General features: G+C 36.3%; 1 protein-coding gene across 8 annotated transcripts in view; it reads right to left on the reverse strand.

Annotated features, from left to right (window-relative positions):
• MBTD1 (mbt domain containing 1) overlaps positions 1–12387 on the reverse strand; it is a 46341-nt gene that overhangs the window by 13352 nt on the left and 20602 nt on the right. For 7 of the 8 annotated variants that reach the window (XM_005868193.2, XM_005868189.2, XM_005868194.2 and 4 more), the window contains 9 exons: positions 7436–7553; positions 4658–4792; positions 4292–4380; positions 3854–4088; positions 3201–3256; positions 2754–2858; positions 1787–1934; positions 843–925; positions 153–387 (listed from right to left, as the gene is read on the reverse strand). In XM_005868193.2, the coding sequence (XP_005868255.1) occupies positions 153–387; positions 843–925; positions 1787–1934; positions 2754–2858; positions 3201–3256; positions 3854–4088; positions 4292–4380; positions 4658–4792; positions 7436–7553 (1204 nt within the window). Of the gene's footprint in view, positions 1–152; positions 388–842; positions 926–1786; positions 1935–2753; positions 2859–3200; positions 3257–3853; positions 4089–4291; positions 4381–4657; positions 4793–7435; positions 7554–9969; positions 10085–12387 lie in introns of all 8 variants that reach the window. The other variant, XM_005868191.2, reaches the window with a different exon arrangement.

Here is a 12387-nt window from a genome sequence, read left to right on the forward strand (position 1 = left end):
GTGATACTGTTTTTGAGTCTTAAGATCTTACCTGGCAACCAATCAGACATAGGTATATTCTTGTCCTGTGAGCTCACAAGATGATCATTGTGAGACAGTCCACTGAAGAATTGCTGACTTACAAAAGGACACCTTTCTGTATACCAACTTACACTGTGATGCTGGAGGCTGTAGTTGATATCCAGTTAATTGACACCACCCTACAGGATAGAGGTCAGGAGACTCACAGTCTACCCACTGGTCATATTCTTCTTCCCATCCATCAAAGTGTATCCTCAAGAGGCGATGAATGATTCGAGTTACTGTGGCCACACATATTAAACGTGGCTCCATGAGATCTACTGCTTCTAACTTCATTCCGACACGAAATCCGTGATTTGGAACATCCTGACATGGAGAAGCAAAACATGAATACTGGTGAGAAGACGAATGCATAACTCCAGTATCACTATGAGAGGGAAAGAAAGGAAGCAACATAACCACATAATGTAATTTAAACCAAAAACTCCCAAATAATTCTTTAGTCACTGAAACGTGTGAAGGTGAAGCATTTAAGAACTAGATAGGCAACGTATTCATTTTTATGTTACTCAGATTAAAAAATGAAATCCTGTTTGGAAACAAGTTTCACTTCCTAGGTAAAGGAAGTATTTATATTGTTTTATTACCCTCTATTTTTAAAAATATAAATCTCCAAAAAAAGGAAAGAAAAAAATAACAACAACAAAAATATATATATAAATGTCCACTAAGAAATTTTAATAAAAGCAAAGATAGTTTCTCAATAATGATGTACATTTTTGTGTACAATTCCACATAATCATGCCATCAGTGAAATTTACCTTATTAAATAGTTTTACTGGTGCTGCAATGGAGCCAGTTTCCCTGAGGTAGTCAAACCATTTAAAAGGAAGTTTAGTGTAACCTGTAGGACACAATTGGTTTAAGTAGCAGTTCATTTAAAATTAGCATAATACTAAAAGCAGGTAACAAGCAACTCAGCACAGGCTCAGGTTTGAGGTTATAATTCACGCTCTAATACTGTTGAGTCTCACAGCTCCTCCATGTTATAAGGATTTTCCTTCTTTTCTAGATAGACACTGGTATACCCACTTATCCTAACGCAAACGTGACTCTCCTTTCCTCTGTCACCACAGGAACTATAGACTTCTGCTTTCTCAACCCCAGGCTTCGAACAGTCTAGCATTTAACACCTTCCAGTGACATTTTTTTCTTTGCAAGAAAGAAAACTCACTGAACTAATACTATTTTTTATAGACATCTGGGTTTGTTCCCCCCCCACCCCGCCCCTTCTTTTCTTAAAAGAAAAACCATAGGCTCAGATATTAAAATCAGAGAAGTTGTTAGTTAAGCCACGAGAGCTATTTAAAGTTCTACCTTCTTTTAAAAAGCCACATGACTCTAAAAATGGAAACTTGCCCCCTCAACACTAAAGTATCTATTTTAAAAAACCAGTTAAATGTATGCAATAACCTATTAAGCTTAATCACCATTTCAACAGGACTTGAGAATACAAATTCATATTATAAAGTATATGGATGCTCAGAAAAAATTCTATACTAACAATTTATTAAAGCTACCTGGAATACAGTGCTTTGATTTTAGACCACCTCACAGCTCTTGTGTGTGCATATATTCATATATGCAATATATACACAGATATTCACACAGCAAGAAGCCTAGGGCTGTGTTAAATGTTGTAAACAGATATCACATAAAAGGAAAGCAAGAATGAAAACCCAGGATGTGTATTAGGATGAAGTACCTCTAGGTGGAGTAAGTTCAATCATGTTAATTTCACAGAAACCAACAGGGAAAATAGAAGGGGAGGTTGCATGATAACAGAACCAGTCAGATCCATCTGCTGCTTCTGAGCCGTCGATCCCAATCATTAGGAATCCGTCAGCCAGCACCTTTTAAATGAAAAGAATTCCAAGTATTTGAAATTAGACACCACTATTTTTTAAAAAACATATTGATTTTTACAGAGGGATAGAGAGTTAGAAACATCAATCAGCTGCCCCCTGCACGCCCCCTACTGGGGATCCAGCCCACAACCAAGGCACATGCCCTTGACTGAAATCGAACCCAGAACCCTTCAGCCTGAGGGCCGAGGCTCTATCCACTGAGCCAGACCAGTTAGGGCTAGACACCACTATTACAAAAATGACCCTTTAAGTTTAAGTAACATACTAAAGGAAAGGAAAATCTATGACATAAAAGATTTCTTAAAAGTGAAAAATGCTTGCCAGGGGATCCTTAGGCCTGAGAACTGAGAACCACTCTTTTAAATCTTTTCTTATAAGCAGTTTCAGAAAAGAGGAAAAATAAAAAAGAAAAAAAAGAAAAAAAGAAAGTGCTACCTACCAAAAGGAAGGAAAAGGCACAAAAAGTTAACACAGGAAACTGAAGATAAACTTGGCCTTGTTACAATTCTGTGTTGGACTAGTTTGGACCAGGAAGTAACTTAAATATTCTTCCTCTAATTTAGGATATACTTCAATAAATAAAGGCAGCGACTCAAGAGGACAATCTTAACAAGCTATACAAGAGGAGAACCTCTGATAAGAGAATTCAAAGTCACTTTGAATACTTGTAACTGTTTCGTCTCCCCAGTGAAGATACACACACATTTTATGTCAAAAAGAATTCTATTAGGGGCCTCCTTCTCCTGTAACTTTAAAAACAGTTCTTATAACTGCATTCTTGTATTTTAAAACCCATTCTTGTACCTTTCTAATGGTTGCCACACATATTGTGGAAAGATTTAATGGGTCTATAGCTTCCAATTTCATTCCTTCCTTGAACCATTCTCCACTCTGGTCCACTTCTTTTACCTAAAGAATTACAGGAAAGCACATCACTGTTACAAATATTATCATTTTAATAATGAAAGTGTTACCAATTTGAAAAGGTTTACCAGATGGAAATACCAAATGCCTTCTCCTACCTACCTAATATTTTAATGCAAACTTTCATTAGGGAACAGAGAGAATTCAGGCAAACAGACAGAATTTAAAAATAATTATAATCAATAGTTGTGACACCAATGAATTACAAGGTCTTAATCCTTTTAAGTGAACATATGTAATTGTGATTTCTATAATTTTAGGAAAAAAAACCCACAACCCTCTTTTAAACATAATTTACAAATGAGGGTTCTTATAAAAACTTCTTACCTTAGCAAATAAATGTGGTGGTGTATCAAAATGTCCATCCTGTTTCTTTGTAATATCTACAAGGAAAAGTTACATACTAATCTGTCAGCATTTGTGAGAAGACCAAAAACCACGTTTCTTTGAAGGTTTCAAACTCACAAGGTATGTATACTCTAAAACACGGCAAAAACATATGCCTTCTACATTTATGATTAATAACCTTTAATAGTCTTTCTCTCTTCAGAGTACATGTGCCATTAAGTACACTCAGCCAATTAGAATGCTGATAATTCCCTAATGAGGGAATTATAACTTTAAGTGTGTTTTAATGTGTTTAGTATTAAGTTTAACATGTAATTCTGCTATTTTGATTAAAATTGAATGGAAAGAGAAAGGATAAAGATTTAGATCTTTCAAATGGGGTGGATAAGAAAAATGTAAGAAAACAAATGTAGTTGTGACCAGAAGTGCATTATTTTTTCATTGAGGACGAGTGGAAGAAGGAATTAGGACACAAATATTCTGTGTGAAGCTTCTCGATTAAAGTAGAATAAGCTGCCCAGACAACTAGAATGCTATCTTTGACCTATGCTATTCTGTAGAGAAAAATAACCAAGTAGCAGACTTCAGCCTCAATGACATTGTCAATAGGAGTTCTCATGACAGGTGCTTACCAGATCTTTTGAATCGATGGCCTATGCTTCGAGACCAGCCAATATGATGGATTAGTGGGCTGTGCATATGGCACCAGAAGTCATCTGTTTTATCTTCACTGTCTTCATACACTAGTCTTAATCGTCCTCCAATTACACTTTCCACCACTGCTACTCGTGTTCGACACAAATGTCTCTTGTCAACCACTTCTACTCTCATGCAAGGTTTGAAAGGATACTGCATACTTTCCGAAACCTTGAAACAAAAGCAGACAAAAACTCTTTGGGATTCATGACAGAAGTCTACAAATTATTTTACTATTGCACTATTAAAAATAATGATATTTACTACAGCTCTGGCTCACTAAATTCAAACAATTCCTTAAAAACTTGAAAGTTACTCCTTTTTACAGAGCTCTCATTTGACACTTCAGTCCTTTTCTAAGATTCCATCTTTACCTTTTGTGAGAAGTCGGGAGGAAGTGTTTTGGCACCAGTAAGTCGTTTCACTAGAAAAGCTTTCCAGTTCGTATACTTATGATGAATAGCTAAAACAAAAGAAATAACCAGTTACACCTTAGTGAAGAGTGAATTGCTGCATAAAGTATTTGTTAAAAAAACACACAAATTTCCTTGCAATTTAGAATATTAAGGTCCTGAAGAGCAACAAAAATAGAGAAAACAAATATGTCTTGCCAGCAATTAAGTTAATTGAAACAAAAAAAAATATATTCTTAATTTCTGTATCACCTTAATGTTACTATGAGTGAAATTGCATTTAAGTATGTGCATTTATAGTACAGTGAGGGGAGGTAAACTACTCACTTCTAGGAGGGACAAGGGGCTTCCCACTGGCTGCACACCAGCCGACTGGACGGACGTCAGAACTACATATATTGCACCAGAAGTCCAGAGCAGAGTCGTTTTCAAATCCTTCATATCGTAAAAGGGCATTGTAACCTGAAACCAACAAATTAATCACCACATAAGGAGAAAATAAATGAAATAAAATAGGATCTAGCTGCTGGTGATGGTTGGAAAACGTTAGTGTGTATCTGCAACAGAAACACTTGCAGGGCTGAGAACAGATGGCTAGGCCCAGCCCTGAGATTTTGGTTTAGCAGATCTTGGGTCAGTCTGAGAATATGCATTTCTAACAAGTCCCCAGTGATGCTGCTGCCCCTGGTGTATGGATCAGACTTTGAGAACCATTTGTACAGTACAATTAGTTTTACTGTTTTCAAAGCATGGCTTCCTCCACAGAATATATTTCAATTTTACCCATGGTTTCTTACATTTTAAAACAGAAATTCACAATGAAAACAGGGTTGGGAAAGTTCTATTAGAATGTGTAGTTTTGAAAATAAAAGAAAGAAGATTGTGTATGGTTAGTGAATAAAATCTTTTCAAGTCAGAGAAACACAATTAAAATACATTTCAAAGAAATTATTTTACTCAGCTCAACTGGCAACCAATTATTCTTGGATAATTTGGATTTAGCTACTTCAAGAGTCTAAATTTTTCTGTCCTGTTTATTTGGAAATAAGACTTGAAAATGCTAAGTAAAGAAATTCAATAAACACAGATGAAAGTCTGTGAAATCACTTAAAAAACTATATGTACTAAGCAACTAGGAAGATGTATTTTATAGAAATAACAGAAAGTATAAGATATAACCTATTTATGATTTAATAAAATCTTATGCTGAAATAGATTAATGTTTAATTTAAGATGTTTAGTAGAATAAATTTTTAATAATAAAAATTAAACTTATATTTCAGGCCGGGAGCTACATTTAGTGAGCCTTTATATGTTAATATCTATGATAAAAATTTATAGCATTACACCTTTAGTTTTAAAATGCAGTAAGTCACAGAATAATTCATGAGTTTGCTAACTGTTGCTGAGCTCTAGTTCATGATTAACACCAGGCTCACTTCTAAAACATCACTAAAGTGGCTTAGAATAAGATATATGAGGCAATTAGATAAAACAGAAATGTAAAAATCAGAGACGGAAGGTAGAAATAATTCTCGGATATTAAATGCAACGGATTTAAACACCTAGGACAGAAACAATATATTGCTGCTTTAAATTATGGTGTAGAGGATAAGAGTAGCATTTAGAGAATGCTTACATAGCAGGGGAAGCATTTCAAGGAAAAGATAGGAAATGAATTGGGTTATACGCCAAGTACAAAACATGGGACATTCTCGTGAGAGTAAGCAAAGGCACGGAGATGACAGAGAACACACTCTACGAGGGCGGAGGAAGATTAATCTCTTTAGAACAGATGACTTATATTGGGGAGCAACAAAAGATTTGGTCATTGGTATACGGTGCAACTCAAATGGCTGTAAATGCTGACCATCTTCACCCTTTAAGGACAAAGAAGCCAGAAAGGTCTTGAAGAAGAGCAACAAAAACAGAGAAATGCCTATTCATTTGTGCATTAAAGACATTTCATTTGGAAAAATGGAATTAAGACCATTTTTAGGTAAGTTAAGTCTATCGATGACTGGGGGAGAATTTCTGGACAGGACTAGAAGGAGCAGGATAAGACACCTCTTCAGTAATCTAAGGGCAACTTTTCTTATTTGAGTGGCTGTCCCTCCCCTAAAGTACTACAGTGCCCTGTGACACCACCACTCACTGAGCACCTTGTCATAAACTTTTTCAACGTTTGGCAGATGTAAGCTCACAGAAAAAAACCAAGTCTTACACTTTTGCACGTCACCTGCCTACAGTGTCTAACAGAGTAAATACCTAATGCATTTACTTCATGAGCAATAAGGTAATAAAGGATCAGGGCACACAAAAGTAGTGGACATGAAGAAAAAGGAAGAACTCAAGATACATGAAATTATCACTACTACTTTACTTTTGCTATTGTGACTCTTATCACTTTTTTTTTTTAATACCTCTACTGTGTGTTACTTTTCAAAGTATTTTCCTATTCCAGGGGTTGGCAAACTCTATTATGGCTCACAGATCTGGTCCGATTTGTTGTTGTTTTTAAATATATTTTTAATGATTTTGAGAGAGAGAGGAAGGGAGAGGGACAGAGAGAAACATCAAGGTGAAAGGAGAACATCAATTGGCTGCCTCCTGCACACCCCCCACCGGGGGATCGAGTCTACAACCTGGGCATGTGCCCTGACCTGGAGTGCACGGGATGATGCTCAACTAACTGAGCCACACTGGCCAGGGCTGGCCTGATGTGTTATAGTCTGCCATCTAAGAATGGTTTTTACATTTTCAATGATTGAAAAAACAACAAATAGTATTTCATAATAGGTGACATTTATATAAAACCCAAATTCAGTGGCTATAAAGTTTTACTGAAACACAGCCATGCCCATTCATTTGTGTATTGCTATAGCTGTTTTCATGCTACAATGGTCGAGTTGAATAGTTGTGACAGATTGTTTTGCCCAAGAAGCTGAAAATACTTATGTCTGGCTTTTAACAGAAAAAGTTTGCCAACCCCTGCCCTAATACCATATTTATTTATTTGGCAACATTTGCAAAATTTACAAATATGTTTCCTTAAAAGTTACACACATAATCGACATTTTCTAGAACAAGATGCATGCTTTTCACCTGCTAATTTTACAATTCCAGCAATCCAGAAGACTTTGGTAGGTAGGCTGCAGTCTGTATTGGGAACTTCTACTCTCACATTTTCTGAGATATCACCCCAGCAGGTCCCCATAGGTGCCTGTCATATAAAAATTACTAAATTATCATCTTATTAACATAAAACCTAAAACATACCATTCAAAATTAAGCATTACTATCAATAATAAAAATATTAAACTAAAAATGCCATTTAATTCATTCACTTTTCTTTAAAAATATAATTGTTATTCCCCTTTTCACAGAATTCTATTTGTAAAAATCCAGTGACAAGGTCAAGCTCAAGATGAAGAGGATTCACATGTATTAGAATAGATCCATGTCGACCAAAATTCAATGCTGTCCTAATACAAGACTTGAGAAGTAATTTTTATAAAAACTGAATCACAACTTGAGGGACTTCACAGGATAAAGTTGACTTAAGAAACTCATTTTTAATATGCACTGAATAAATATACTTTAGTTTAATCTCTAATTTTAAAAGATCTCACCAAAGAGCAGAAAGAAAAAAATTCCCATCAGCAATGTGGTTTCCAATAACAAAGGAGAAACAAAACTTAAATATCTGTATTTTCAACTTAGTTAAATTCATAGAACTGAAATATAGCCTGATAAACAGACATGTGGCAAAAGCAATGGGTAAAGTTATTTAAAAGTGGGAGTTGAAGAGTTTTTGAAGATGCATACCATAGTAACTTGTTAAATAATTTGTTATTTCTAAATTTCTCATGCAGGAGTTACTGTAAACAAAAAGAAAACTTTCAATGTTAGAACCGGTAATCAGTAGCCTCCAGACTACTTTAACAAAAGGTTATTTTAACCTTTAACAAAAGGTTATTTTAACCTTTAACAAAAGGTTAAAATGAGGATTCGGAAAACCAACTAAACAACTATCATGAAGGGATTTTCCAAAATTCACATATGTTCCTAAATTACAATTTCCATTACATTTTAATCCTTATAACTTGAGGCCATTTACAATTATCTGGAGCGTATGCAATGGTAAATTAAATCAAATGAGTGAATTCAGGAATATAAATGCTGATAATACTCAACAGTCTCTATGGCCTTTGATATCAGCTCCAGGAAATATAATTCAGAACCTTGATCATGATTAGGTGACATTATAAAAGACCTGATAATACGAGCAAATCAGGAAAAGACAAAATAGCTTCAATGCTCAAAGATGAGTAAACACAAAGGCATCTAGGAGTCACAGGATCTAGCCAATATGAACACTAGGCAATGTTTTCCATGCAAAACCTTCCATACATTGGCAAATGCTAACCCAACAGGAGGATTAGCCTAAAACAGTACTCGAACCCTATCCTCTCAATACTTTACATGGAACTTCTGAAGGAGAGGAAGAAAATGTCAAATAATACCGAGCTGGGATAAGTCTGGCACCAAACACAGAATCAATTTATGGCTATTGCTTGAAGTAGCAAACAAACTTGAAGACAGTGGCCTATCTCAACTATGTGTGATTCTAGAAGGATACATTAACTACCTCCCTGAGCTGTGCAAAAAAAAATAATACCTCCGTCATGATGACCTCTTCCTGCTTTTTTAAAAAACGGAAATACTGGACTCTTCGGGTTCTGCTATCTCCCCCTGTATCACTCTAGACTGTAGGGCCATCCCTATTGCCAGCAGATATGACCAGAAAAGGAGAGGCTGGGAGGAAGATAGTAACACAGATTAAGCTAAGATAAATTAACACAAAGACCATGTATTCAATTCTGTGAGGATGGACCAATTAGAGTTGACAGATGTAGTTAAATGTATGTATTGAATTAAGGTAGGGTATTCATTCATCCCTCTGTGTTTGGCTGCCAAATCTTATGGAATGGGTTTATTTTTCATTGAGAAGAAAGAGGCATGGTATTGCTGAGTAGCTGGGGTTTATGTTGGCACATTGCTAAGTACATTTGGCAGACAGGACTCCTTTTTGAACTAGATATGACAATGTCATACTGATTTTTTTTAAAAAAGCCTTAACAATTGTTTGGAGAAAATAACTTTTAGTCACATTAAAGAAAACAAAGTATCAATATGCTCACTTAAAAAATTAAGTTCATGTTGACTTTAGCAGGGGATATTATGTTCTGGTCCCTACAGTCTGGATTGGTATAGGAGAAAGTAGCAGAAAGTGACATTTGTTCTTGCCTGTAAGTTTGTGGTTCTGCTAGGCCCTCTTAAACCAATCCATATGGTTTACTCTGAGAAAAAAAAAGTAGAAAAAACAACAAAAAAGAGCACAATAGTCACTGAATAGTATGTGCTCGATGTGTTGAAATAAGGTAATTTTATAGATAATGCCCTTTTGTTTAAAATGAATATTCTTAAGTGTGGAAGACTAAATGACCCAGGGCTTGACAGCCATCTTCATCCAAGTCATCTGTCTTCTCTTGCTGGCAGGAGGGATACCTCTGAAAGTCTGGATTGGCATAGCATGAACTAGCAGAACCATAATTTACAGGTAACAACAAATTTACCTTCCAGACTCAGGGCGAGAGGTCCACCTCAGGCTCCTCCCAAACCAGGAAGATCTGCTTCACCACTTCCTGCTCCAGGCCGCTCGTGAGGCTATCTGGGAGCGACTGTCCTTCCCTGCAAGGTAAGCTATCATCAGGTCCTGCGGACACGGCCACGTCCAAATGCTGAGGGCTCCCCAGCACAAATGCATAACCTCCACCTGACTGTCTGCAAGGAAGTAATTCGATGGGAAGCCTTATTTTCTGCACTTCAAGACCGTTCCCAGACAGTCCGGCAGCCTGGGTGGCTGGCATTTAGACTCTCAGAGGGCTGATTCCCGGCAGAAATACAGATTTCCTTCCATAGAGCTGCCAACCTATAATTTTTTTTTTAATCCTCACCTGAGGGTATTTTTTCCATTGATCTCTAGAGAGAGTGGGAGAGAGAAGGGGAGAGAAAGAGAGAGACAGAAAGAGAGAGAGAGAGAAACATCGACGTGAAGAGACACATCAATTGGTTGCCTCCTACACTCGCTCCTACACTCGCCCCTGCACTCGCTTCTACCAGGGCTGGGGAACCTGCGATCGAGGTTCCTGTCCTGGAGTAGGTATCGAACCTGCAACCATTCGGTCTGGGGACAGACGCTCCAACCACTGAGCACACTGGCCAGGGCCAACTTGTAACTTTTGCTAATCACACACAATCTTCAATATTAATAGAATTTAAGTGGGCAGAGGTTAGACTTGAAATTGTATATAGGTAATAAAAAAAAAATCAACCCCAATGATGATATGGTAAATGCAGAAAAAGCCATCATTAGAATATTTTAAGACTAATAGGCATATGATTACTAAAGTGCATCAAGTAGAAAAAGATGAAATATTTGGCTAAAAAAAGGAAGAAAACATTATAGGAAATTAACTAGAAAGAAATTAGAGCTCCTAAATACTACTTGCTAGAATTAACAGGAAGCAGAAACAGAAAAAAAAATCACTCCCATTCACCTTGGATACTAGAATCTATTTTTTGGGGTGGTGGCAGCTGGGAGATGGGAATTGCAAGGCAAGTACAAAAGGAAAATGGGATGTTTGGGGTGAAAGGATTACAAACGAGAGAATGCCATGTGCACATAAAAAGGAAAAGCAGTGGTTACTAGTTTGAATGACATAAAAACAGTACATAACTAAAAAAAACCCCACATTAAACCAATATTGTTTAAGAAAATAATCTAGGGGGTGGGGGCAATTGGGGATAAGGACACATATGTAATACCTTAATCAATAAAGAAAAAAAATTAAAAAAAAAGAAAATAATCTAGATTACTTAGGATTTCTTTAAAACTGGTGATTTTTATTGTATTACAGTTCATTGCTTTCCTGGAAAGAATCATTTGTGGCAAGACAATAGCTAACTCAGATGGGGCACTACTAAGTGCCAGAAATTTAAGTTTTATTTCCATTAGAAAGAAATTCTGCCATCAAGGATGACATAGTGAAGAGTCTAACATAGTTAAAATGAATGCGAAGTCATATTTATTTTCAACTTTCAATGAGTAAGTGCCTATGTGTGGTCAAGGTTAGGGAAAAATATTTTTTTAATTGAAAGAGATTATTTTAATAAGCACATATCTGAGAAACATAAGTTTTACTATAAACTACTGTTACTGTACATATACATACAAAAGGGCTTTTCTTTTATTCTTAAAATTTAAAAATATAATTGTGATACATGCTGCAAAGAAAGGATTAGAAAATATCAAGAAAGGTATCAGCTACAATTTGTGGAGGCAGGATGAAAAAGTGTAGTAAACTCAGCTTTAAAGTTATGGCACACATGTAAAAAGGACCTTTTAAAAAAAATAGAAAACTAAAACTATTTTCAAGGGGGAAAAAAAGCAGGATGTTAGCATTTCTGGCTTTAGTGATCACAATGACAAGACACCGGAGTATATAGTCCAGGGACCAAACAAAAGAAATATGAAACCTGCAAACACATAACTGAAGGAGGAGGATTTTAGCTTTTGTGTGGCTCATGTACATTTGATATTGATGCATTCTGCCCCCTGCTATACCTAGGGAATGTTTTACTTGATTTTATAAGGCAAATCATAGGAAATAGGAGCATTTCAACTTAAAAGACTACAGTCTTTATGGCGACAATGCTCTAACCAACCGAGTTACTGGGGCAGGGCTGAACTAGATGATTTTAAAGATGACTCACAGTTTTGTGCCATATGACTTAGAATTAAAAATGATATTGTCTAACTCAGTGGTTTCCAATCTCAGGGACTGCCAAGGAAGGGGGAGCCAAGGGCCAAGGCTCTAGCCATTCCATCCCCCCTCTTTTTTTTTTTTTTTAAATTTCTTTATTGGTTAAGGTATTACAAATGTGTCCTCATCCCCCCATTAACCCCCAACCTCCCCGCCCCCCCCACTCAT

The sequence above is a fragment of the Myotis brandtii genome, unplaced genomic scaffold (assembly GCF_000412655.1).
Source record: "Myotis brandtii unplaced genomic scaffold, ASM41265v1 scaffold265, whole genome shotgun sequence".
In the NCBI taxonomy this organism is placed as follows: Eukaryota; Metazoa; Chordata; class Mammalia; order Chiroptera; family Vespertilionidae; genus Myotis; species Myotis brandtii.